This window comes from Myotis nattereri (assembly GCF_964212035.1).
Source record: "Myotis nattereri genome assembly, chromosome: 1".
NCBI lineage: Eukaryota > Metazoa > Chordata > Mammalia > Chiroptera > Vespertilionidae > Myotis > Myotis nattereri.
This window is the reverse complement of record NC_138075.1, coordinates 86,836,126-86,863,747: the sequence shown is the minus strand read 5'-3', so window position 1 is coordinate 86,863,747 and position 27,622 is coordinate 86,836,126. Positions and strand designations below refer to the sequence as shown.

The following is a 27,622-nucleotide window of genomic DNA, read 5'->3' as shown; positions in this document are numbered from 1 at the left end:
ATATTATTTCAGTAAATCCATTTAAATAAAGACTTTTAAAAAAAACTTACAACCTATTAAAATAATTGACCAACTGACCTGACTCGAGGAAGTACAAAAATAATAATAAAATCACATTTTCCCTTTTTATAGTATAAATTGCTAGCTATTTGGGGAAAATAGTTGAAATGGCTCTTTGAAAGATTGTGCGGCAAAGGAGAGAGAATGGTAGAAAGAAAGAGCAGATGGTAAGAAGATTATGCCATTATTTATACAGCTACGATAAAGCATCATGAAAGATGAGAAGATAAAGTGAAGCTCTGTCTTTAGCTTTAATAATAATATAAATCAACCATCAATATTATATGTCAATTTAATTATAAAATTAAATAAAACCTATTTTTCAGCTCAATGTTTAAAACCCGTGAAACAAAAATGTTTAGGATGTAGTTGCTGCTCTGGGCCATGGATTGTAATCACCTTCAATGTTAACTATAGAAGATATAAATGGATGTCCGAGATAACAATCGAAGTGGTGTCACAAGGCTGTGTGTGCGTAATCACCAAATGTGTGGTACAAATCATAAATGCAGTGTAGTTTAGACGGACTAGCAGTCACTTAGGACTGGGAATTGTAGGAAACTTTTATTGAGAGGGTGGGATTTGAATCCTACTCTTGTTCTCTAGTCCGTCCTCACCCTCATCCCTCCTCCTAGTCCCATGGTCGGCAAACGGCGACTCGCGAGCCATATTCGGCTCTTTGGCCCCTTGAGTGTGGCTCTTCCTAAGCCTTAGGAGTACCCTAATAAAGTTAACAACAATGTACCTACCTATATAGTTTAAAAAATTTGGCTCTCAAAAGAAATTTCAATCGTTGTACTGTTGATATTTGGCTCTGTTGACTAATGAGTTTGCCGACCACTGTATTTCAAATAATTGCCCCACAGACTAATTCCAGTGAATTTCCCTTCATTCTAAATCCTTTGGCTTTCCTCCCTCTTTACTATTGCTTACCTCCCAATATTCGTTCTTTTTCTTTGCCTCACAAGATACATCCTCCCTTCCTGAAACTCAGAGCTCCACCTGACTCACTCCCTGCCCCTCTTCTTCATCATTGTGCTAATTCATCTTTTTTTCTCATCCTTCTTGAAACTGTATTCTTCAATGGTCCCTTTTTAACTATCTTTATCCTATGAACATGCGCAGTTTAGCCCTATGCCATGAAAAGCTCCTTTGACCTACATCCCTACTATCTGCTGGCTGCCAGCATCCTGGGAGGCAGGGGCTGGGAGCTTCACTGTTGAGTGTGGATTCCCACTAAATGCCCAGTTTTAATGTGGCATCCTTGCTCTTAGTTACTCTAGGCATTCCTCAAGGTTCTATCAAACCTCTTCTTTGTTCTCACACAACAGTCCTTTCTTGTGAATATCAACTTCCAAGGCTACAGCTATTATTTCTATTTGGACTGACAAACCTATATCCTTAGCATTGATCCCCACTGCAAGAAGCTTCAGGCCTGCATTTGCATCTGAGTATTGCACATAAATACATAGATGATTTTCAGGCTTTTTCTATTCCTAAATCATCATTTTCAAATTTGCCTACACTATAGAATGACCTGCAGAGGTTGCAGAAATAGCTATGCCCAGGTTACCCACCAAGATATCTGCATTGCCGAACCGGTTTGGCTCAATGGATAGAGCATCGGCCTGTGGACTCAAGGGTCCCAGGTTCGATTTTGGTCAAGGGCATGTACCTTGGTTGCGGGCACATCCCCAGTCGGGGGGTGTGCAGGAGGCATCTGATCAATCTCTCTCATCGATGTTTCTAACTCTCTGTCCCTCTCCCTTCTCTGTGAAAAAAAAATCAATAAAATATATATTTTTAAAAAAGATATCTGCATTAATTGGACATGAAGGTCACTGTACTCCACTTTTAAAACTGCTCTTTATCAAAATGTGTCCAACCTCAATCAATGGTAACACCATTCACCTAACTGTTCATGTTCAATTCTTTTGAGTTGGCATTAACTTCTCTCGTCCCTCCATTCCCTAGATACCAAATCCCAATATATTCTCTTCCATAATATAATATATATATATTATTACAGCCACTGCTTTACTTTAGTTGCCTTTAGTTATTGTACTAGTTTCCCAATTCATTGTCAGTTCTTCCTCTCTCATCCCACTTTTCCATCTGCTTTCTATGGCTAAATCCAATAGTTAAAAACACTCACGGCACACTAGTAAAACATAAACGCTTCAGCTGATATTCAAAGCTCTCCAGTATATAGCTCAAAGCTTTTCAGGCTTTATTTTTCAATAGGTCCTCACCTTTCCCACAAACTCATGAACACTCCATGATCAAAAGATACCAAGTATTCACTGTTCACCATTTTCTAGATGTGTCTCCTAGTTTCCCTTTTCCATATTTCTAACCATGTTATTTCCTCTGCCTGGAATGCTCTTCCTCTCATGTCTTCCTTCAATCTATCAGAACATTAGAGACCTCCACAAAATCCATCTACTCTTGGGGCAGGGGGGCGGAGCCTTCCCAGACTCCATCAGATTGAAAGAATGTCCCCTCCCTCAAGATCCCTGTCTCTGATGTACGTCATTATAGTATTTATCACACAGTCTGCCTTAATTTAGGATTAAGTATGTATATCTGTGTCCCTCCTGGGCAATGAGCAAGGAGAGATACAGTGTTCTCTCCAGAGTTATGAAATCAGTGTACTTACATATTCAATATTTATTGATTTTAAGATAGATAAGACCAGTATAGATAAATAGAATGGAAAAATCCAGAGCAACAGCAAAGAGAAAAGCAAGGAGAAAATGCCTTTGGAAGATGATGAATTAATTGGAACACTTATGAAATGAAACAGTGACATGAATCTTGACTAAGCAGGTGGAGTCATATGATAGAGTAAGGAGTTCAGCATTTACCCTGTTAAGTGAGGTTTTTAAAAAGACTCTGAATAAGCCTGAGTATCTACCATGTGTTTGAAGCCCAAGTTTTGCAATCAGTAAAGTGAAAATAATAAGAGGAGCTATGACTGCTAGTAAGATCAATTGGCCCTTGAACAACTCAGGGGCATGGACACCGCTCCACCCCTGCACAGTGAAAAAGCCACGTGTAACTTCGTCTCCTGCTTAACTAATAATAGTCTACTTTGACCAGAAGCCTTACTGATAACATCAACAGTCAATTAGCATGCTATATTTTCTATGTTATAAGTATTACATACTGTATTCTTATAATAAAGTAAGCTAGAGGAAAGAATATGGTAATAAGAAAATCATCAGGAAGCCCTGGTGATCAGGAAGTGTGGTTCAGTTGGTTGGGCATTGTCTGGTGCACCAGGAGGTTGCCGGTTTGATTCTGGTAAAGGGCACATGCCTTGGTTGTGGGCTCAATCCCAGGTAGGGGGAGTGTGGTGTGTGCAGGAGGCAGCCAATTGGAGTTGAGCTCTCATCTCTCTCTCTCTCTCTCTCTCTCTCTCTCTCTCTCTCTCTCTCTCTCTCTCCCTTCCTCACTTTCTCCCTCTCCTTCTCTCTCTCTCAAAAACAACAACAACAAACTATTCTTTAAAAAAGAAAGAAAACCATAAGGAAGAGAAAATACATTTATAGCATTGTACTGTTTATTGAAAAAATCTGCATGTATGTGAACCTACACAGTTCAAACCCATGTTGTTCAAGGGTCAGCTGTATAACAATGAGAAGCCAACAGCCCAACCCAATGCAAAATGGCCTGCAAGATGCAGGGAGGCACGTCCTGTCCCTGGGCTCTGGCCCAGAAGGACCTCCAGTCTGATGTTTCCCGAGAGGCATTAGCCTCATTGAGGCACAGCACAAGGCAATATTGACAATGTTCTGTGAGTCCTGGCGGCCAAGAGCACTACAGTTCATTAAAACATAACTCCATCTCTGTTAGCATCAGAACCACATAAATGGCTATATGCCAATTAAAAAGGAAAAAGCAGAATGTGGACATCTCAATGCTTTTTTACCTCACTGGAGGGAGGGATACTAAGGGTATGAGAACAGTTAAACAAGCATTGGGAGTATTCAGGGTGCCGAGTGCAGGTGTGTGTACATTTGAAAGCTGCTGCTTTATGAGAAGTCCTAGGTGACTCAATAAACATGAGAGCCAGAGCAAAGTAATCCCTTTAGCAGGGCTGTCCCTAGCTTGGCCCATTCTCCTGCCAGAAACAACACATTCCAGGGAAAATGTGTAAATCACACACTGAGGTAATTGTTTCACACTTTCAAAAATTTTACTTATTAAATTCAAAGTGTTTTTAAGAAGCAGTTCTGTACCTTGCCTTCTGTTTTGTAAACACTTACAGACATTTTTTTAATGTTGACTTCCACTACATATCAAAAACTCCCTCTAATGTGTTAACGATATATCGTCTTTAAAATAGGTGTGAGTTTAAAATGTGAATTCTAATAAAAGAGAATGTACCTTTGTATCCAAAACAGTGCATCTTCACAACTCTAGGCATTATAGATTCAGAGGTCAGGCACTCTTTGACTAAATAAGGGAAAAAAATAAGCTACATACCTATTAAGGTCAATGCCGTTTCTGTGTTGATTAGAGACACCAAAGAGTTTCACTGCCAGATTCTTGCTGAGCCAAATATTTCTACCTTCCCTCAAGGCCACCAGCAATGGAAGAACAGTGTGAAAACTCAAGATAAGCACTGATCTTATACATCATATAAACCACGAAAGGGCTAACCATTAAGTGTCCTTTGACCTAATAATATTTTTATCATCTCAATCACTTTTTCAGTCACTTCATTAGAGTGTCAGACTATTAAAATGATTCCTCATCTTGGATTCACCCATATATCTGATAATATGCAAATTTAAGTGCCTCAAGGAGAGTAGAGAAACTATTTTTTATTCCATCCTATCATGAATTTCGTAACCACAACTGATCTTCAGAGAAATAACTCATTTTTGTTTCTTCCTTCAAAAACACTTTTGAAGAAAAGTTGCCCTTCTGATAACAAAAAAAAAAAGAACCCACAGTTGAAGAAAGGGCTCTCCCTAGGTACTGCATCTCAGGACTATGTTTATATAGTTCAACAGGAACGGAACTGGGTCGAATATTGCCTTTCCGTTAGAATTCTGCACAGAAGAGGTGGAATTGGTAATGCATTTACTACTCATTTGCTTGCATCAAGAACCCCATTCCATTTCAATCTGCCAACATCCTAATTAAGATGATCAGAATCTTACGTGATCTATTATTCCAGATCTAAGATAGCCCAATCTACATTAGACAAGATGTTACACTGTGTGCTTACACCGAGATGATAAGACCACTGAGCAGAAAAGCGTGTCTTCCCTCATGTCTGACCCAGCGCTGGGCTGAGCTCTCTGTCAGCACTCGATAAATAATGGCCAGGCCGTTGCCTGTTGTCTTTCTTTCTACGACTTTAGGCATGATTTAATCTTACTATATCATTTCTGGTTCCTTTGACAACATATACCTGTGCTCTTTTTTTTTTTTTTTTTACATGAGAAAGAGAATAAAGTAAAATATTTCTTTATACATATATGGGTCTATGTATGTGAGACTAAGAACACATAGGATGATTCCTATTCACCTTAATGCTGTTTCTGAAGATCCTCTATTAAAGAATATGCAAACTATATTAGCTTTTGAACCAGTAAAGCAAAGAATGCTGAGACAGTGCCTTGTCTCATCAGAGTTTTGGAAGAATCAGAATCAAATTCCATTGCAGGATAATAATATCCAGCTGTACTATCATCCAAGAGGCACTATATAAAACAAAATACCTTACAAAGCTGCTCCCCAAATCGGCTTCTTTCTCTCCCTTCAGTTAAAGAAAGCTACCTGTAATTCTTCATATATATATACACTAGAGGCCCAGTGCACAAATTCGTGCATGGTTGGGGTCCCTCAGCCTGGTCAGTGATCGGGGCCAATCGGAGAGAGGGACCAAGGGAGGTTGGCTGGCAGTGGGAGGTCGGCTGTGGGAGCACACCGACCACCAGGGGGCAGCTCCTGCATTGAGTGTCTGCCCCCTGGTAGTCAGTGCATGTCATAGCTACAGGCTGGTCATCCAGTTGTCTGGTCATAAGGGTTGCTTAGGCTTTTATATATATATATAGATATGTAATTTCATTTATTTCAGAGAGAAAGGGAGAGAAAGAGAGAGAGAGATCAATGATGGGACAGAATCATTAATTGGCTGCCTCCTACACACCCCACACTGGGGATTGAGCCTGCAACCCAGGCATATGCCCTGACCAGGAATCAAGCCATGACCTTCTGGTTCATAAGTCGATGCTCTACCACTGAGCCATTCTGGCCAGGCTACTTGTAATTCTTTAGCATAAAAACTAGTAACCCATGGCTTAGCTGTCTGCTTAACAAAAATGTACCTGAAGCCCTGACCGGTTTGGCTCAGTGGACAGAGCGTCGGCCTGCGGACTCAAGGGTCCCAGGTTCCATTCTGGTCAAGGGCATGTACCTTGGTTGCAGGCACATCCCCAGTAGGGGGCATGCAGGAGGCAGCTGATCGATGTTTCTAACTCGTCTATCCCTCTTCCTTCCTCTCTGTAAAAAGTCAATAAAATATATATTTTTTAAAAATGTACCTTAACATTAGACTGGCCCTGTCCTGACATCTCAACAGAGGCCAGGTGGTCAGCAACATACCCAAGTGGGAGGACATGCATGCATCCCTTGGTAGGGCTGAGCAAACACGTTTAAGAAATGTCCTTAAACTTGCTCTTGTTCTATTGTTGAACAGATAACGCTGGTGACCTTCAGAGTCTGATGTCCATTTCCAAAGGGGTGAGAACTTCAATCTAAGAATCTCAAAGAAGGCAGATAAAATAAACACAACTCTAGAGTTCACACCAGCTAACCCTCTGTCTCCTTTCACTGAAGATGTTGACTGGAACCTAGGCTATGTTACCCTCTAGTAACTTTAAAGTTCTCTGAATTTACAATAAAATTTTCAAATAGTCTTTGTTTTGGAAATGCATCTGTTCCTTTAAAGAGGACAAAGGTACCCCTGCCCTGTGCTTCCAGTGAAGTCATGTGGGGAAATCCCGGCCTCGATTCTAAGGTATCTGTAATGAGGTGTGCTGCACAGGTGAAAAGTAAAGACAGAAAGGAAAGAACAATATAAAGAACCAATGTGCAAAATCTAAGAAAGCTTCTTGCTTTCAGGATTTTTGTTTTTTTCCTTGGAAGGTCACAGAGAGCACGTAGGCATTACTAGGAGTTATTCGCTGATTTTTAAAATCCCTTTGTCTAAATGTATTTAAAATCTAACATACTGAAAACCTAGTTTAAGGTGATAAACTTTCATCAATATAAAGTCAAATGTACAATTACAAGCACATTTTCAATTCTTGGATAGAGTGCTGAAGCTCTATTTCTAGAATTGGTGAGTTCTGTTCTCTATTTCCATGTATAAAAGATCTCACCGTCTTGGGGAAACACTTTTTTTAAAAAATGAAATACAACAAATAAGGTATGCTGCCGATTCCTGGGGGAGAAGTTTCCCAGAGTCTTTGAATTTCCTCCTATCTTCCTTCTTTACAAGATTTCTAAGACCAAGTCCTTTACTACAGTCTCTCAAACAAGGTAAAAAAGAAAAATACCCCCTAGATATATTCCTTAGATTTTCTATTATGCTTCTCAAGTTCCCAGTAGCTTCTGAAGTAAACCTAAGATGAATCTGGAGTTATTTTTTATTGTGTTTTAATTTTAGTTCCTCTTTAAGGTCTAAGATGAAATAGAGGATCATAACTGCTATGCTTGAGGATGCATTTCATGGCACAATTCATACATGACCTGTGCAAGGTCAGTCATGGAAAAAGGACTGACATGATAGATGACAAGTGGAATCCAGCTTTCGGTCTGGGAGGACTTCAGGGTAACCTATTTAAGCTTGCTCTACTAGCATTTAGTGCAGAATGGCAAAAACATTTCTGTTTAAACAGTACCTATTTGATGTATTTTGTACAGGGATCTCACTCTGGCTTGGCTAGTGTCATTTAGAGATACAGGAGGAATTATTGCTCAAATCACTGATCATTAAGGGTCATTTTTTGTCACATTGTGAGCCTTGGTGATTGTTGAAAGACAGCCTAAACATCGCCCACAGGATCCCGGGTTCTAGCCACATCACGTTTTTTTACACCTCGAATCCTTGCATTTCACTCTGGCCCCTCGCACCCGTCCTCCCCCCCCCCCCCCCCCGCCCCACTCCCACCCCCCGCTGCCACCATTTAAAACATAACTCTCCTGCAAATCCTTGATACCCCCAAGTCAGGTTGGTTATTTCCTTCTCTGTGTACTCATAGAGCTTTGTACCTACCTCTACTAGAGCACTGATCAGAGTTGTCTCCACAACTAAATATGAAGGCTTGTACATTTACCCCGGACTGGCTGTGTGCTGGCACTGTTCTAAGCACTTTAGATATGTCAGCTCTTTCATGTACATCACAACCCTTTGAGGTAGACATTAGCATTACCTCCACTTTACAAATGAGGAAACTGAGGCACCAGGAAGTAAGTCATTTTCCCACAGACACATAGCTAGTGAGCGTGGGAGGTTGAACTCAGGCAGCCTGACTTCAGAGTCTGAGCTTCTCCTATTATTCTTTGTGTTTGCCTAAGGGACTAAGGGAGGTGGTTCATAAACATTAAGCAAATAAAAAGAATGATCATTCTGATTTCTCCATAGTTTCCTAAGCTTAAATTTAGAAACACATTTTCTTTGTCTTAAAATTGATTTCACCTTCTCCCTGGACTGTGGATGAGTTCACTTGTCCAGAGAAAACTCGCGCAGACTGGGGACGAAAAAAACAGTTGGGAGGGAGCAGGCCTGGGGTCTGCTGGCTCTGCCATGTCCATGTCTTAAGTCCTCAGCACCTCCCTCAGGTCCTGCATCCATGACACCTACAACAGCCGCTCCCCATAGCTGCTTTGAGATGTACTGTGTACACAGTGTGACATGAGATGCTTCGGAATAGAAATACCATTAACAAGAAAAACACGAGTCATTCTTTATAAACTGACCTGACTTGAGGAAGACACTTTCACTCTGGGGACATTTCAGATAGAGAAGGTTTTCATTGTTGTTGTTTGTTTAGCACCCAAATCATTAGGAACTGGATGTGTTTATTTTTCCTCTTAATGTTTAAATTGTTACCTCTTTCATGTTGTGTGAAAATCCGGGTTGTGGGAGAACCAGGCACCCCTGCAGGAACAGGTCTTTGGAGACGGTGGTTCCCAGGAGCCGTGAGGCGATTCTGGGGCCCCGCCCAGGAGGTGCTGGCCCACCTGAGGCAGGGCCCGGGCAGGCAGTCCTCTTTCTGAGAAATGCTGGTATTGTCTCGCTGTTGATAATACAGACTTTCTCCTCATTGGATTATCGTCTATTCCATCTCAGTACTTCCCTCCAAAAGGAGCTAATTTTAAAGTGTCAGATTCAAATTGGCCCTGGTGGACAGAGCTATTCATTTCAACCCGGGTCCTTTACAAATGTAGGTGCTCGCACCACCTCCGTCCGCAGTTCCACTTCAGCGCTCCCTCGCTGCACTCTACACCACAGCCAAGAACACGTTTTCTTATGCTGGAAATCAGTGATGTCATTCCCCCCAAAAGCCCTTGCCCTCTGCAGACCCTGCACCTCCTCCCTCTCCTAATCACACTGGCCCGCTCACACTGGGCTGTCTCTCTGACAGAGGCCTTCCCGGGTGTCCTCATCAAAATCACTGCTCCCAGCCCAAGGTCTGGGTGCTCCCTTTTCCCTCACAGCACATCACAGTCTAATAAGGCAGGGGTATTGGATTTAAGTCTGTATCGCCACTTCGCCCTCAGCCCCACCAGACCGGCACTGCCCTGCCCTGTGCATTGCCCGGCAGAGGCAGTGCTCCAGGAGGCGATGGAAACGGACTCTGCGGCCAACGCCTTCCGATCCAAATCCCAGCCCTGCTACTTAGCACCTGTGTGACCTCAGGCCGGTTACTCAACTTCTCTGGGCCTCTGCTTTCTCCATAGAAGGTCTACCTTACAGGCTTGTGTGAGAATTAAACGAGAGAATGCACAGCAGTGCTACAGGACAGTGTTGGGCATGCGGAAGGCTTTTAAAAAGTAAGCACTCAGTATATTTTTGTTAAATAAATAAAACATAATAGAGTTTTGACCTAGATGGTTTGGCTCAGTGGAATAGAGCGTTGGCCTGTGGACTGAAGGGTGCCGGTTCGATTCCAGTCAAGGGCACATGCCCGGGTTGTGGGCTTGATCCCCAGGTTGTGGGCTTGATCCCCAGTAGGGGGTGTGCAGGAGGCAGTCAGTCAATGATTCTCTCTCATCATTGATGTTTCTATCTCTCTCTCCCTGTCCCTTCCTCTCTGAAATCAATAAAAATATATTAAAAACATAATGAAGTTTTTCGTTATGCCCTGTCTCCTCACCACTGCCCAGGGGAAGCATCCGTCCAGTGGAGTTCTCCCTGCAGCCTGTGCCCCTGAAGGGGCTCCTCCCCTTCTGCTCGGGCAGTCCGCAGACTCTGATCTCCCTGCCACATGATTAGCTCCAGCTTCGATGCTTTCATCACATCACTTCCTAGAAATGTGTGCTCATGAGCCACAGCACCCCTCTTCCTTCTTCAGGTATTTCCTGAAATGTGACCTCCTCCGGGAACCTTCTTCAAGAGGAACTGAGCTCATCATTCTATCTGTTTCCAACAAATAAGTTAAAGGTTGTTGTTTGAGGTTCCAAAGCTATAAATTGTCTGAACTTTCCACTGGACAAATGGTCTCACCGTCTCAGGGCAGGCTGGGTTTCTCCTCTGCCTGCACTTAAGAATGAGAGTCTAAGAGGGCAAAGGGTTTGTTTAACTCGCCCGGCACACATTTAGCACAGTGCCAACCGGCATGGATGCTGAATAAATGACTGGATGACGATTTAATTAATGACTTTGTCCATGCCAGGAATAAAACCCTGAACCCTTAAATCTGTTTCCCCTGTGTTACAATATGTTCTGATGCTGAGTCTGTTATGAAACTGGTTTTCTGCATTTACTTTCACAAAAGAACAAATACAAAAGAAGAGGGAAATTACATGAAAATGTCAAATTAATAAAATTACTTTCTACATCAAGAGTCAAAAATACCTTTAGAACATGGTATTAAAAGGTGCCTCGTAAAAATAAAACAAAATAAAGTTTAATTGCATATGCTTGAAGAGTTATTTTGTAATTCTGAAATGGATAACCAAGACATGTCAATACTCGATTTTAAAGTACTTGTTGTATTCGGTGCATGTGCCATTATGGAGAACTTACACTCAGAGCAGAAAGATTTGTAGCAAAGCATATGACCTTCTTCCCACTACAATGACCATCCCCTAATTAGGCAATGCATCTGATAGTCATTAACAGGAATGAGATAATGAATCACTTTCTCTCTTCTTTGTTAATTTGCTGTAACCAAGCGGCTAATGGATGTCAGAGCTGAGTGATTGCACTGATTATAGTGATTTATAGTTGCAACAAAACAATTTAAAACCGTTCTGATTATTCATGTTTAAGATGCTTTATGTTTTGTTTACTAAATGTTTTATGTCCCCCTTCCTCCTACCCCTAAAGTGCTGTCTCCTCCTACCCTGGCACTTTCCACAAAAAGACCTGCTCCTAGAAAACCTGGAAGTTGTGGGCTTTTTTTTACTGTTTAAAGCCATTTCATTTTGTTTACATACATCGCTCTCTATATATAGATATATAAAGTGTACACAATAGGAAAGAAAAGCCTTAGGGCTGGAGAGAAAACTTCAGTGGTGTCTCGTTCAAAAGAAGACAGAAATAAGAGGAAATAAGGCAAACTTCAAGCTACTTACCTTGGGGCTTCCAGTCCCTTCCGCACCCTCCACAGACACATCAGTGGCCAGAATCTCGGCTTTGATGGTATCCAGAGCCCTGAGAATCCAGCTGTGCTGCCGTTTGATTTGCCTCTGCAGCTCCTTCCACTGACTCGCAATCATCCGCAGCATGTCCTTTAGTCCTTCTCCAAAGGAAGGGGAGAGCACAAGTCACGGACTTGACTGCACTTGTACCCTATTATTCTTTATTTAGTAAATTAGGTGGTTTAACAATAAACGTCATTTTTAATGACCATTACCCTCACCTGCCATATTAGCATTTGTCACTCGGAATAGAGACTGGGAATTTTTGACTTGACATAAGGCATAAGGACACAAAAATTGTAATACAATATTGTTTGGGATTGACTGGGATTCAGTACATGGACTAAAAAATTGCATGTGGAACAAAGATCACAATATATAACAATTACTAATTATAGCTTCACATTCCTAATAAAAGGTCCTGAGTGTATCTGTGTGGAGATGTAATAATGATCAGAAAGATGTATGGAAATAGGTAAAGTTAATTCGATGAGAAATACAGTAAATGGGCCAGAATTAAGAAAGCAGTCTTTAGCATTAGCACATCCGATTAATGCTGCTCTTTTCTTATTTAGCTGTGGTAAGCTCAAAGCCAGAGCCAAATTGTAATTCATCCTGTCTTACGGTCTTTTACTACCAGGATAAGTACAACCAAATGACAAAACTATTTTTTATTTATAATCTGTTCCTCATGAATACATTAAAACCGGGGTAAGAATTGGTATAAGGCCAAAACTCTGCTAATACAATGACCAACAAGGAACATGCAAGACGTTCCTGTGTGTGAATTGGCAGGGAAATAATCAGATATCTCTAGCCTGCCAGCTTTGTATCTGTAATGATATCTATGAGTATCTCAATGCATATGCATCATAACTAAATGCACAATTCTCATTCATTATCTTAAAGTTATTTCCAGAGCACCTACATCAAAAAGCATGTCAATGTGAAGTTTTCAGGAATGTGATTTCAACTGAAACTCAGGCGAACAGCGAGCCCAAAATACAATGAACAGACCATTTGGAGGCAGTATTTCATCTTGTAAGTATCACCGCATTGTGTGCAGTATATGAAACATTTATAAATCCTGAAGGTCAATCTGATAATGTAAATATTAATAATACATAAGGAGGTGAATATATGCAGTAATTTACAGCAATGCTTCTTCATTCTTAATAGTCCGGAGACATAAAGACTTGCCATATTTCAGGAGGATTTACCTGCTTTGTGAGATGCAATGAGCTCGAGAAGCTGGTGTCCTTCCTCCTCCACAGCTTCCTTGAGAGCACAATGACTGTCTACATTCAGCTTAAAGCTCTGTAAGGACAGAGATGAGCATCAGATCCTGGCAGGGCAGTTTACATAAAACATCCCTACAAAATGACTTGCTGCTTTTTATCAGCAACTACAGAGTCCAAGTTACTCAATAGACAAACTAATTTGCAATACTAAAAGCTATTGATATTTGGGATATGGGCTCAGACTGTTTCCATTAGATTAGCAGAGTGCATCTGTTTGGAAACAGCTGACAAATCTAGAAGTTCATTGGGTCTTTACGAAAAGTCACATCCCATATAGGCTATATCAAGGGTGGCAGTATTCTACAAAATACACTGAATTCCTACTAGCACATATGAATTCCTTTTTTCACTTATTAAAAAATGTTAGCAATAGCACTACTTATGAAACCATAAAAATTTGGCAGCATAAATTTATTAGCTTTCTGTGCACATATATAACTCCATTAATATAGTAGATATTCAGCTCTGTTTCTCAGATATCATGCGAACCATAGAGTATGGGGGTGGGTTTGGGTGCTATAGTGAGGAGGTGAACGCTTTTCATATCTTTGATTTTTAAATGTTTATTTCTTACAATGTGATACTGCTTTATAAATGAATAAATCAGGCATATCAGGGGCGTGATAGTCATCCAAACAAGAAAACCTGATGTCATGGCTGAATTCCAACTCAGAGCCACTTCGTTCAGGCAGCCTTCCCTAACCCTTACACGGAGATAATTACCCCCTCTCTCTGTTACCTCTGCTCTTTATTCCTGCTTCTATTGTAGACTTTATCAGACTGTATTCTCTTTTATTTCTGTACTTGGCTACCAAATTATAAGCAATTTGAAAGACTTGCCAGTTTCATATTTATCTCCAACTCACGTCACATATGAAATGTTTGATAAATGTTTGTGGGAATAATGGATATCCGCTGAACTGTGTGAGTAGCACTCTGTGAAGGTGAAGGTTTCAATTTCAATATTTCAAGAAACACAGATGGTTTTCCAAATATTTTTCCATCTCTGGAATGTTATGAGGTTCCAACCACAGGAGGTCCAATAGAAAGTAATTATAGTAACCAATCTGTTCAACCAATGGTTAGTCTTCAGGATAAAAATGTACTCCTTCACTTGGCTAATTAGAATGAGCAGGGATTCTGAAATATTGCATGCCAAATTCTGGCTTCTCTGTGATAGGGCTCCAAAATATACAACATATTTTGCTCTCACTAAACACTGAGCCATAGCTGTGTGCATTGCACTGAACTTAGTATTAAGAATATTTGCAGAAGTTCAAGATGGTACAGTCCCAGTTGGAATAAAATTTGGACAAAAGAGGTTAAACAACCCTAAATTGTGAAGTTGGGTATTCATTCATTTATAAACTATGTATTGCTCCTATTCTATATACCGTGGCAGGTAATAGCAATTGAGCAGATACAAAACATGGCCTCTGGCATCAAAGGGCACCTGCCGTGTTACAGGAGAAGGATGTGTAGTGGTGAATCTGGGCTCTCCTGTTTTTAGTGGGAAAAGAGGGTCTTTTTAAAGCTCAGAAGAAAAAGAGCATCAAAAATCAGCCCTAACCGGTTTGGCTCAGTGGATAGAGCGTCGTCCTGCGGACTGAAGGGTCCCAGATTCGATTCTGGTCAAGGGCATGTACCTTGGTTGCGGGCACATCCCCAGTGGGGGGGGGGGGGGGCGCAAGAGGCAGCTGATCGATGTTTCTCTCTCATCGATGTTCCTAGTTCTTTATCCCTCTCCCTTCCTCTCTGTAAAATCAATAAAATATATTTTTTAAAAAAATCAAAAGAAGTTGCAAATGAAGGAGATAGGGCTAGGCAGATCAGGCCTTGAAGTATAAAAATACAAATTTTGGCTAAAAAAAAACTGACTCAAAAATTCATCTAACTAGAGGCATCAGAAATAGCAAAGTTTCAGATAAATATGACAGAAAGAGATAGTATTGGGTTTCCCCAAGGGTTGTTCACTATTTCTTGTATTTTCCTCTTTCTGTTACAGGTACTTGGTTGAAGAAAATAAAGTATGGCAATGTATGGGAAGCCTGATGCTTCTGGTCAATCCATAGCATATAATACCTATGAAAAATTAAGTATCTATTGTTTTATCACTAAAGCATGGCTGCATTTACTTTTTGCCCCTGCAGTGGAAAGACCCAACTCTGATGTAAGGCCATGCAGAATGAGGTACATGTGCATCTCAGGGAAAAGGGACAGGCAAGAGAAAAACCCTGGAGACCCACTCCATGGTGCCAAAATCTAGGAAGAAACCTATTCTAGATATTTCCTCATGACTGTAAAGTTAGCTCGTGCTGGTGATCATGAGCTTGGGAAGGGGTGTGTCAGGCCCTTGTCTCAGGGGAGAACAGAACATAAGGACCTGTGAGATGATTGGATAATTTGACATAATCCAGGCCAAGAGTAAAGACTATTTGCAGCTGGATCTGATTCTGCCTCAAGATGATATGGAAGTGCTTGATTAAGAAATTGGAAAAGATGAGGTATTCATTATTAGAAAAAGATAAGCTGATAAGCTTGATGCTGTAGAAAAGAACCATTTAATATAACTATTACCCAAATGGGACAATATTGCTTGATTTTCAGGTGCACCCACTAACTATTAATGTTATCAGCTAAGGAATTCACAATGGGCCTCTGAGAAGGCAGCCAAGCAGGCACATTAACAAAATTGTCAATGAAATTTCTGGCAGCTAAAGGATTCTATAATAAGCTCTCCCTATTCTACCCCCACCTCTTCCCTAGGGAAGGAAGCTTAGACAAAAGGGTTTTCTTTTTATTTGCCTTGAACTTGACACTTGGACATATTTCCATTCTTGTGCTTCTAACACATTTCCTCATCGATGCCTCATGGCATATAGTCCCTCTGAAACACCCATAGCACTCCCTGAGAACGCAGGCCATTTTCTGGAGATTTACTTTACAGCGACAACATTGCCACAGACAGAAACCACAGACCTATGTCACTGATGATGTGAAATTCCATAAATATGAGTAAACTGGGTCCTGTGGGACACCACATCTTTTTTGGTATCTTTACAGCAGCATGTAAGTGACTGTCTAGAAGAGAAAGATAAGGAGATGGAAAATACAGTGACGGAGACAAAGGACTACATTATCAACAAGACGGCCCATCTGTGGTTGACCAATGGATAGTTCCATTACCGCAGCCTAGCCTCGCCAGCTTGTCCAGATCTGGCTACTCACTCCTTGGCAGGATCCAAATTGTGGTAAGCTTACTGCTTGTACTTGGATCATGACCAAACCTTACAAAGCAGATAAATCCTATTCCATTCAAATTTCTGCAGAGCCCAGTTTGATGGAGGGGTGGAGGTCATGTGGAGATGACATGAAACCAAGGACATGTATGCCTCGATGGACAAAACTATGACAAATGTGAAGAATAATTCTCATGAGGGATCATAACAGATACGGACATCCTGGCACAGGAAGCAGTGGGAATGAGCATAATCACATTCAGAGGCTTAAACATGCAAAGTGGTCCAGTCTTAGCAGCGTCATATCACAAACACAGACTGTGAGCCATCCCCATGGAACACTGCTAGTATCTGCTGGCTCCATTGAGGTCCCTGGACTTTATAATGTTTGTGAACAGAAAGGCTAAAAAGAGTTACTGAGGCTTTTTAAGTTTTTTTTTAAAAAAAGCATGGATTAATACCAGAGCTATTTTTTGAGCAGTCTCTGCCAGGCCTATAGATACAAAGTTAATACAAAACCTTGGTACATGCAGCCTGTAGTCTGTTGGGTAAAATAAGAGAGCAAGTAGCCTCATAGGACCCAGCACAGAGCAAATGTGTCCTTAGGGTTTGGTGTATAATAGAGAGCGGTGGGGCCTTAAGCAAACGGAACAATGATATGTTCTGCCTAATGAGATTTAATTTTTTTTTTAAATTAAAGGATGATGCTGGGCAAGTGAAAACAAGACTGTGGGCTACATGTGAGTGTGGTAAGTGCTGGGCAGGTGCTGTGGGAGCCCCTTGGCATGCAGGCCCGGAGGCGGCCTTCGCTGTAGCAGGAGTCAGGGGCCACCAGCAGCTCGGTGCGACTGGGGCAGGCGCAAGTGGGGCAGGTGGAGCTGCGACTACTCAACTCAAAGAGCCATGAAGGAAGATACAGCAGTATGGGTGAGTGACTGATGCTGGTCTGTATTCTAGAAAAATCTCTCCGTGTAGAGTTGATTTTAAAAGGCAGGCTGGGGACAAGGAGGCCGGTTAGGAGAGTGCTATGGTAATATAGGCCAGATGTTTCTGCACGCTCATATTTTTTTTAATTAAAAAAAGATATGCTTTCTCTTCTAAATGAATGGAAGAAGGAAAAATGGAGACAATCTTTTGTCTTTTTAAGCTTTCTTCAGTGCATGAGAGCAGCATGTGCCAGATCTTAGCTCTTTGGCTGTTCTGATGATAAATACCAGAGGTTATTAGTCAGGAGTCTCCAAAAGTGAAAGACATATTGAACTGATGAACTTTTACTCCCACTGTCATTTTACAGAGACAGTATATATGCTGATGAATAAGGCACTTGATGACACTTCTTCTTCGCACAAAAGATTTTTACTACCCCAGGAAAATGAAAACTTGCTTTTTTACATGGGGGGAGGAAGAATGTATGTTTGATCAGAAAAGCACAGGATTGAAGTCACCTGCCACCTGTCTCAGGCCACCCCCGCAGAGGCTCCCCTCTGAGCTGTGCCCTGCACCCTCCTGAGTCCCAGGGGCTCCGGATGGGAAAGGAAGTCATGAACCCAGGTCCCCGCGCCACGCCTGGCAGTCTCTCCCTCCTCTCCCCAATGCCATCTGCAGAGGATGGTCAGAGGGTACTCAAAATATAAAATGCCACCTTACAAATGCCATATGTGCTGGGAATTGAAAGATTTTTGTTAGTAAAGATTTCTTTGTTTACTAAGACTTGATAAGACATATAGCCATTAAAATGCAGACTATAAAAGCACATGAGAAATACATAGAATATATTAAAAGTCAAAAATATGAAGTCTCAGTTGTATCTCTGATAAAATTATAGCTATGCAAATGAATGGTCCCAGTGTGTAAAAAAAGAAGACTGTAGGGAAATACAACAAAATGTTAACTTTAATTGTGCATGGTAGGCTTGGAGTTAACAAAGTCTTGTCTAATGGAGTGAGTTCTCAGTGCTTTAACTTTCTGAAACTGTCTACCTCCCAGGTTGTTGTAAGAATTAGAGACAATGATTGTAAAACATTGAAGCAGTGTCTGGCAATGAGTTGGCCTAAAGAAAAATCATTACGAACTTTTCAATTCATTTTCTCCATTTTCCAAATGTTCTATGTAGTAAACGGGACTACATGGCATTTTTAGGTGACAAGTGGCACTTATGGTGGAGGCTCCCTGAACTCAATGCGGACACCAGGTCCTCTTTGGCTCTGCGGCACTGCCCGACCCTGGGCCTGCCCACAGGAGGCACCAAAACATGGAAGCTATTATCGGAGATTTAGGGGAGAGGCAGCACAGACTGAGATGCTGATGATCGGGGTCTTCCTTTTGCTTTAAGTGTGTGCCCTGGACGCATCCTCTAGCCTTTCTAGGCTTCTGTTTCCTCACCTACAATCCAGGCATTTGGGCTCAATCTTTAGCAGTCCTTGGATGCTTTGATTTTCTCTTAAGCCAGGCAATTAAGGATAGGTGGCTTGGGAGAATTTTTATTTATTCTGAACCAGAAAATTTTCAAAGGCAGAATAATCCCAAAGGCCATCTCACCATTCATCTACCCCAGGGCAGCTCTGTCTCTCAACAATCCCAGGCAGATGTGTTCATTCTATTTTTAACTATCTCCACATAAGTGTTTTCTGACTTCTCATCCTAAATCCACAACATTTCTTCCCAGGAATGTAAGAGCTCTGTGAAGAGCGGTATGAGCTTCCCTCTGCTTCTGATTCTTTTGCCAAGTCATCTCTCCGGCGTAGGAGTTGGAAGTCAGAAACAGTGTAAGACTATGCCAACAAAATCCACACATCTGATCAATCAATCACCAAGCCCTGCCAATGTATCTCTCCATTCTCACCCCTCCACACTGACTAACATTGCCACAGATTTAGGACCTCATCCCTTGCCAGGTTTACTTTGGCAGCCTCCAGTCATGACCCCTCAAACTACATTTTCTCCTTATTTGTGACAAGCCTATGACAGTACAGATATTGTCCTTGGTTGGCAGAATGTAGCATGAACATGAATAAATACAGTCCCTGACCTCACAGGACTCACAGTCCAATGGGTAGGTGGGGGGTGTTCATTTTATAAACAGGGAGTTCCAGTGGACTGTCAAGGGGCTACGGCATGGTGCAGGGCAATGGTGAGAACCATGGGCTCTGGAGATGGATATCCTGGATGCAAATCCTGGCTCCTCCATCACCCATCGTGCAACTTTGAGAAACTGCTGAATATTCAGTTTTTTCCTCTATAAAAGGGGGAAATGCTAGTATCAGCTTCATAGGGCTGCTGTGAGGATGAAATGCCTTGATATTTGTAGAACAGAGCCTGTCATATCGTAATAGCCCAATAAAGACAGTTAGTACACAGAATGGTCTGTCTATAGAACAACTCTGAAAAGGGTGCTCCTCTTCTTAAAGTCTCCCAGGGCTTCCCAAGGATGAAGGTCCAGCCTCTAGCATGACCTATAGGGCCCTCTACGACCCCAGCCAAGTCTGCTCCTCAGGCCCCACGTCTGCCTTGAAGTGTGTCTGAACTGCTTCAAGTTTCTGGCTCACACCAGCCATCCTGCTCCTCCAAGATTCTGTTCCGCCAGCACCTCTGCCTGTAAAGCCCTTCTCCTCCAGCACCTCTGCCTGTAAAGCCCTTCTCCCCTACCCCTGGCTCAGCCCTACTTTTTCTCTTTCTTTCTTTTTTTATCCTCACCTGAGGGTATGTTTTTCTTGATTTTTAGAGAGAGAGCAAGGGAGAGAGAGAGAGAGAGAGAGAGAGAGAGAGAGAGAGAGAGAGAGAGAGAGAAACATCAATTACTTGTCTCTCATATGGGCTCCAATTAGGGATCAAACCTGTAAATAGGTATGTGCCCTGGCCGGGAATCGAACCTGCCACCTTTTGGTGTATGGGACGAAGCTCCAACCAACTGAGCCACCCAGCCAGGGCAGCCCTGCTTCGTTCTTTAAAATTCATCATCTCAGGTGTCAGCCACTCTAGCAGGTTTTCCCTGACCGTCTTCCATCATCCAAGTTTCCCCTCCTCAGCGTCCACAATACCTCATAGAGCTCACACCTCTACCTTCTACACTGTTGTGTCACTATTGGTGATGTGTCTGCATGCCACCCATGGGTTCCTTGAGAGTAGAACTATTCACTCGTTATTGTATTCTTAGTGCCTGGGATAGTCCCTGGTGCACAGCACACACCTAACAAACATTTAGGGAACAAATGAACAGAGATTCATTCCCAAAACCTTCCATGGAGCTTTCAAACTGCCCATGGTGCAATCACTGTTCCCTTGGAGGTAGTTGATGAATGTCCCCAAATTTTACTCAGTGAACACCATGTAAATGAGCTGTCATGTTCCTTCACTTACAAAATTACCTGCCAATTACACTTAGATGATCCTGGTGTAATTGCCATATAAACTGTACCCTGGCTGAGATAGCCCAAATCATCAATTTAACTTTATTCTCTCATATGGTACTTACCACATAATTAAATAAATGGTCAACCACCATCACAATTTTGTATCTCCACAACAAGATGAAGTGGCTACATTTGTCATTGATTTATTAATTATGACAATACACAATACACTTCTGGGTATAGCTTTAAAAAAATAAAAGTACTATGTACTCTTGAGAAAGAAGTTCCAAGTTTATTATAAAAACATAAGCACTAGCCCTGGCCAGTGCAGCTTAGTTGGTTGAGCATTATTCCATGCACCAAAAGGTCACAAGTTCGATTCCTGGCCAGGACACATACCAGGTTGTGGGTTTAATCCCTGGTCAGGATGGGTACGGGGGGCAACTGATGGATGTTTCTCTCTCTCTCCTCCATTCTTCTCTCTATAAAATCAATAAAAACATTCTTTTTTAAAAAAAAAAAAAAAGATAAGCATTAAGAGAATCAAGATGGCTGTGTAGGCAAATGCCTGTACTCATTGCCTCCCACAATCACATCAAAATTACAACTGAAATACAGAAGAACCATCATCCAGAACCAGTGGAAAGCTGGCTAAATGGAAGTCCTACAACTAGAGCAGTAAAGAAGAAAGCACACTGAGACTGGTAGGAGGTGTGGAGGCGCAGAACAGGCTGGTCTGGTACCCACATGTGCCGCTTTCTTAATCAGGAGGGAGATTGCCTCTGCGGAGGCTGCCTGGAGGAGTGAGGGGTCCCAGCCCCACACCAGACCCCCAGCCCAGGGTTCCAGAGCTGGGAAAAGAAGTCCCTGTGGGCAATAAGAACTACGGGCTGTAAAAACCAGTGCAGATTCGGGCTGAGTGACACACAGGCTGCTGGAGACCTAGCTATTCCTCTTAAAAGGCCAGCACCATGAACTGAACTTACAAACTCTCGCTTCCTCTAAGCTTCAGTGCTGGGCGAGGCTCTGGGGGACCCAGACACATACAAGGAGAAACTGAACTGTCTGGCATCAGGGTAGGAACTCAGGGGCGGCTTTCTTCCAGATGGAGGTGCTCACAGTGGTCATTGTTCCCGTGCTGGGACTGCCCCATTGCAGGGCTGACTGGCAGCTATTTCTGTCTGCTCCACCCTGGTGATTTCCTGAGACCCTGCCCTACCCGATTTACAACCCCACCCAAACTGTATACAGTGGCTTTTGCATATGAATGGCCTGTCCTTTCTCAGGCTAAAAACCTGTCAAACAAGCTGCAGCTGGGTCAGGGAACCCCAAACCTATCAATAAAAGCCCCAAGATCCAGCACCAGCACCAGCCTGGAATCCAAAGAGGACCACACCAAGACACATCATAATTAAAATGCCAAGAGCAAAAAACAAAGAGAGAATCTTAAAAGCAGCAAGAGAAAAGCAGTTAGTTACCTACAAGGGAGTGCCCATACAACTGTCAGCTGATTTTTCAACAGAAACCATGCAGGCCAGAAGGGAGTGGCAAGAAATATTCAAAGTGATGAATAACAAGAACCTACAACCAAGATTACTCTACTCAGCAAAGCTATCATTTAAAATTGAAAGTTAGATAAGGAGCTTCACAGACAAGAAAAAAACTAAAGGAGTTCATCACCACCAAACCAGTATTATATGAAATGCTGAAGGGTATTCTTTCAGAAGAGGAAGACGAAGAGAAAGGTAAAGATTAAAAATATGAACAACAAAGTGACAACAAATACATATCTATCAACAATTGAATCTAAAATTCAAGTGAATTCAAAATCTGATGAACAGAATAAACTGGTGTATGGAATAGAATCAGTGGCATGGAAATAGAACAGTCTGACGATTCTCAGAGGGAAGGGGCTGTGGGGGGTGTGGGAAGAGATTAGACAAAGATCTTATATGCATGTATGCATTACCTATGGACAAAGACAATAGGGTGGTGAGAGCCTGGGGAGGGGTGGGAACTGGGTGGAGGGGACCTATGGGGGGGGGGGGGAGGCATCTGTAATAATCTCAACAATAAAATTTAATTAAAAAGGAAAAGAAAAGATAAGCATTATAAAAACTTTGTTTTCTTGGGGGGGGGGGGGAGGTATTAAGATAAAAAGACAAAAATCTCCATTCTTCTGAGTAGACTTCCTTTCTGAAACTTCAAATAATAGAAACATTTACAAATATTTGAAAGTGAATTTAAATCTTTCAACAAACCATAATTTCTTTCAAACAAATAAGCTTTTTTGTAAGGAAGGTAAATGTATGCTACTAAACTTGACTTTGCTAATATTTTATGAAATAATTAGATAGATGGGAGAGATGCTGAATGTTGATGGTGCCCCTTAGTGAGCAAATTTTCATTTGTTTTTCTGAATGCTGCCCCCACACCTGGCACAGGTAATCACATTGACTTCCCTGCATGGCCACATCGGGCCCAATGGATTCTCAGAGGTTTTGTCTAAAGGGACCGTTCGACTTCCAGAACACACTGCCCTGAGGCCTGATTGAAAGGAGGTCAGTGCTGGCCAGACTCTCCCTGGACCCCCTGTGGTGGGATAATTGATGTGCAACAGCCCCTACAGAGGTGGAGTCACCAAGGTGATGGATGAATACAAGCATATTATTCATACGTACATCTGCTAATCTAAAGGTCCCAGTGCATAAACCAGGACTTAAGAATATTATGTGGATTTAGGACAATCCCAGAAGGACTTCAATTCCATTAAAAATTTGTTTGGCAGCCTGGGGCAGATCTATTCCAACTCACATGCTTCATGCATTTGAAAGGAGGAACCAAACTGCTTTTAAAGTAAATTTAATAAATTTTCTAATATCAAGTCATTAACATCCTATCTAGTCATATAGTCTTCATATTTGAAATGGTAATGTTAACCTGTGGAATTTTTTTAACCTTTCTAATATCTGAGTTAGCATTTTTATTTTCCCTGTGTTTTGGCCATAGAAGATGAATTACTTCCTGCCAACAGAAGAAAGCATTTCTTTCTGTCCCCTCTATAGGTGTTTTTCTTGTTACAAACATACCATACAAGACTCAGAAAGCTCTGTGACCAGAGTCCATTTTGGTTTGAAATAGGAGAGGAAATAATTTTTAAAAATAAGTTTTTATTGATTTTTAGAGAGAGAAAAATGGAAAGGGATAGAGAGATAGAAATATTGATGAGAGAGGAACATCATCAATCATTTTCCTTCCACATGCACCCCTACCGGGGATGGAGCCTGCAACCCGGGCATGTGCCCTGACCAGGAATTGGTTCCTGGGTCGATGCTCAACCAGGCCACACTGGCCGGGCTAGAGGAAATAATTTAATTTGCAGACTTTCTCAGTTACTGTTTAATGAGTTTTAATATAATTTGCCATCTGTAATGGTTGTAACACTGCTTTTACAAATGCATTTGTTCATTTAGCAGATATCTGTAGTAACTGCTGTCATGAACAAGACTGAGTATCATAGGAGACACCCAAGGGACACAAGCTGTCCCTCAAGTAGGTGACAGTCACAGGGGAACTGTTCAGTGAAAGGTGGATGGGGAGAAATTCAACATCTCTAGGAACACCTGAGCTTCTTATACCACATGTTCTCAGGTCTCAAAGATGTGTATGACTCCCCGCAAATGAACAAACCATCCTCACATATAATGTGTTTCTTTGATCTTCACAACAACCTTCAGTAGATATGACAGGCATCTTTCTGGCTAATGTAAAGATCTGTTTCAGGCCTAACACTTTTACCTTAATATCACTTATATCAGAAAAATTGTTTCAAGATTCCAAAATTCCCTGTAACACTATGGATAAGTAGGATCTGCACTGGGGTTCACACAGGGAGAGAGTTGGTAGGTGACAGCCCCTGGCTCATGTGAGTGCACTTTAGCCTGAGCATGGACCCTCAGAGGGCAAGGCCAGACTGCAAACTCTCTCAGTGCTTAGCATAGCACCGCTCTCAATGGGAAGTATTTAATAAATGCAGTGTTTCCCTGGCATTCTAATTTAAAACATTCATTACATCCTAAAAAGAATACTAAATAAAGTGTGATAAGTTAGTCCAAAATAATAAATTAGCACCAACAATTTTCAAAATGATCAGAACTGCTGAATATTATGGCCTAGGAGTCCACAAACTGAATCAGGCAAAAAGCATATTCCCAGGTGCTTTGAATAGTTCAGGGATCCTTGTAAACTGAAAAGGGAAGACTACTCTATGCGCCTCGTAGAGACACAGAAGTAGAGCTATATGAGTGAGAAATCTGGTCCAGGACTTCTCACATACACAAAGCAAGCCTCCTTCCCCACACATCCACCTCTCAAACGCCTGCCTGCTTAAGATTCCCAACGGACCTTTCCATTCCCAAGCCACCAAAGCGGGTGAGGCAAGGCTAGGAGCTGAGTATTTCTAATCCCCCAAAGGGAAGTAATGCTTCCTACTAAACTCTCAGCTACTTTTCTTAAACTAATGGGAACTAAGAGGGACAAGCAAAGGGAACCTCACAGCTCCGAGGTCCCGTCCTGCTTAGTGAGGCTGGGGAGGCCGCAGCCAGACTCACACAGCTCAGGCTTTTTTTTAATTTAAAATCTTCACTGTTTAAAGTATTACATGAGTCTCCTTTTTCCCCCATTGACTTCCCCCCAGCCACCCCCACCCCTCAGCACGTGCCCTCACCACCACTGGAGTGTCCATTGGCTATGCTCATATGCATGCATACAAGTCCTTTGGTTGATCTCTTACCCCCTCACCCTCGCCTTCCCTCATAGGTTGGACAGTCTGTTCGATGCTTCTATGACTCTGGTTCTATTTTGGTTCCTCAGTTTATGTTGTTCACTATATTCCACAAATGAGTGAGATCATGTGATATTTATCTTTCTCTGACTGGCTTATTTTGCTTAGCATAATGCTCTGGTTTCTCTTCAGACCTTATAAATCTTTCGCCTTTTACAGCTCAGGCTTTTGAAGTCTGACGAGGGCCTCCCTTTCGCAGAGTGGTACAGCCTCATGGCAGCTGCTGGTCTTGTGAGACAACCTGCTCGGGCCAGACTTGCCTATCATCTCAGCAGAGAAAGAGAGACAGGAAGAGGCAGGTAGCAGGACGTAGGAGAAAGGAAAGCCTGTTTTAACTCCAAGGAATGAAAAATGGGGCAGAGTTGGAGATAGGAGGGCAAGCAAAATAAAAACAGATGCATGTATTTAAGGAACCTTACTTGTATGGCTAAATACTGTGAGAAGTATAGTGTTTTTCTTTTCATACAAATGAAAGCTAGTTAATAAAAAATATGATATAACATGAAGATCTAAATGCATGAAAATTTCTGTCCTGAGATTTTGTTAACTAGGCACATTATCAGTTTAACCCAATCTGCTTTTGTAAGTGCGTAGGGTCATGGAAATAGGGGGAAATTTTCAAGCACTGTCTGCAGGATTTTGGTGCTTCCCGCCACCTTGTGCTACCCACCTCAAATTGCAGGTGCCAATCCCAAAACGAACAACAAAATTCTGGAAGATGGGCTTAAACGTTGCCCTGATAAACACAAACTCAAAACTCTGTACACACACACACACACACACACACACACACGGACCTTAAATCGCTTTCTAGGACAGCAAAAGCTGTCCCTAAAGTATGACATTACATGCAAGCTTTGAGTTGCTGCTGTAGACAAGACACAACTGGGCCCAAGAAAAGACTTTCACTCAGCTAGTGTTAAAATAACCTGGATGCTCACTGCAGTATTGTTTACAAAAGCGTAAATAAGGAGGCAGCTTAAATGGCCATCATCATGGGAACGACTACATAAGCTAAGGCACATCCACACGATAAAATATTAAAAGATGCTAAAACAGCCGTGGGCAAACTACGGCCCGCGGGCCGGATCCAGCCCATTTGAAATGAATAAAACTAAAAAAAAAAAAAAAGACCGTACCCTTTTATGTAATGATGTTTACTTTGAATTTATATTAGTTCACACAAACACTCCATCCATGCTTTTGTTCCGGCCCTCCTGTCCAGTTTAAGAACCCATTGTGGCCCTCGAGTCAAAAAGTTTGCCCACCCCTGTGCTAAAATGTGCAGATCATAGTGTACTAACAGAAGGATATCTGAGATATGTTTAGATATGAAGACAAGTCATTGAAAAGTATATCTAATATGAATTAAAAATCCTTAAATTTATGCACTTTTACATAAAAAGATCCAAAAGGATATGGAACAACTGGTTTATGTTGGTTACACAAGGGAGGGTACGCTTTTCACTTTGAATTTTATGCTCTTTTATACAGTTTGAATTTTTTCCAGTGAAAAAATTTTATGTTTTTCTTTAACTAAGTCCCATAATTACAGAAGCAGTTGTGTAAGGTTTGCTCTACCTTCAGCACAAGCCCCCATGGGCACTAAGCTCTTGTAGCATCTGCTGCATCCTGCTTGCATGGTTCCCATTCCCGGGTTTCACACACCCCTAGAAGGGCCCTGGAGCATCAGTCCCACTCCACATACAGGCAGAGAAGCTTTCAGCCCATTTCTACGCCCTCAGATACATTCAAGTCTTGGTCAGATCTGCCAGCTATGGGACAGCAGGTCTGCCTGTGCTGTTCTCAAGGACATTAGTAGCCTCGGTGGAAGCCAGGGGAGGAGAAACGGAAGTTGGTAGTGCATCAAAAAGAGAACTAGCCCTAACCGGATTGGCTCAGTGGATAGAGCATTGGCCTGTGGACTGAAGGGCCCCA

The 27,622-nt window shown here is 41.9% G+C and overlaps 1 protein-coding gene across 1 annotated transcript in view; it reads right to left on the bottom strand.

The window, feature by feature from the left end:
* AKAP6 (A-kinase anchoring protein 6) overlaps positions 1-27,622 on the bottom strand; it is a 509,747-nt gene that overhangs the window by 215,428 nt on the left and 266,697 nt on the right. The window contains exons 7-8 of the mRNA XM_081089857.1: positions 13,173-13,269; positions 11,887-12,050 (exon numbers count right to left, since the gene is read on the bottom strand). Of these exons, the coding sequence (XP_080945983.1) occupies positions 11,887-12,050; positions 13,173-13,269 (261 nt within the window). The remainder of the gene's footprint in view (positions 1-11,886; positions 12,051-13,172; positions 13,270-27,622) is intronic.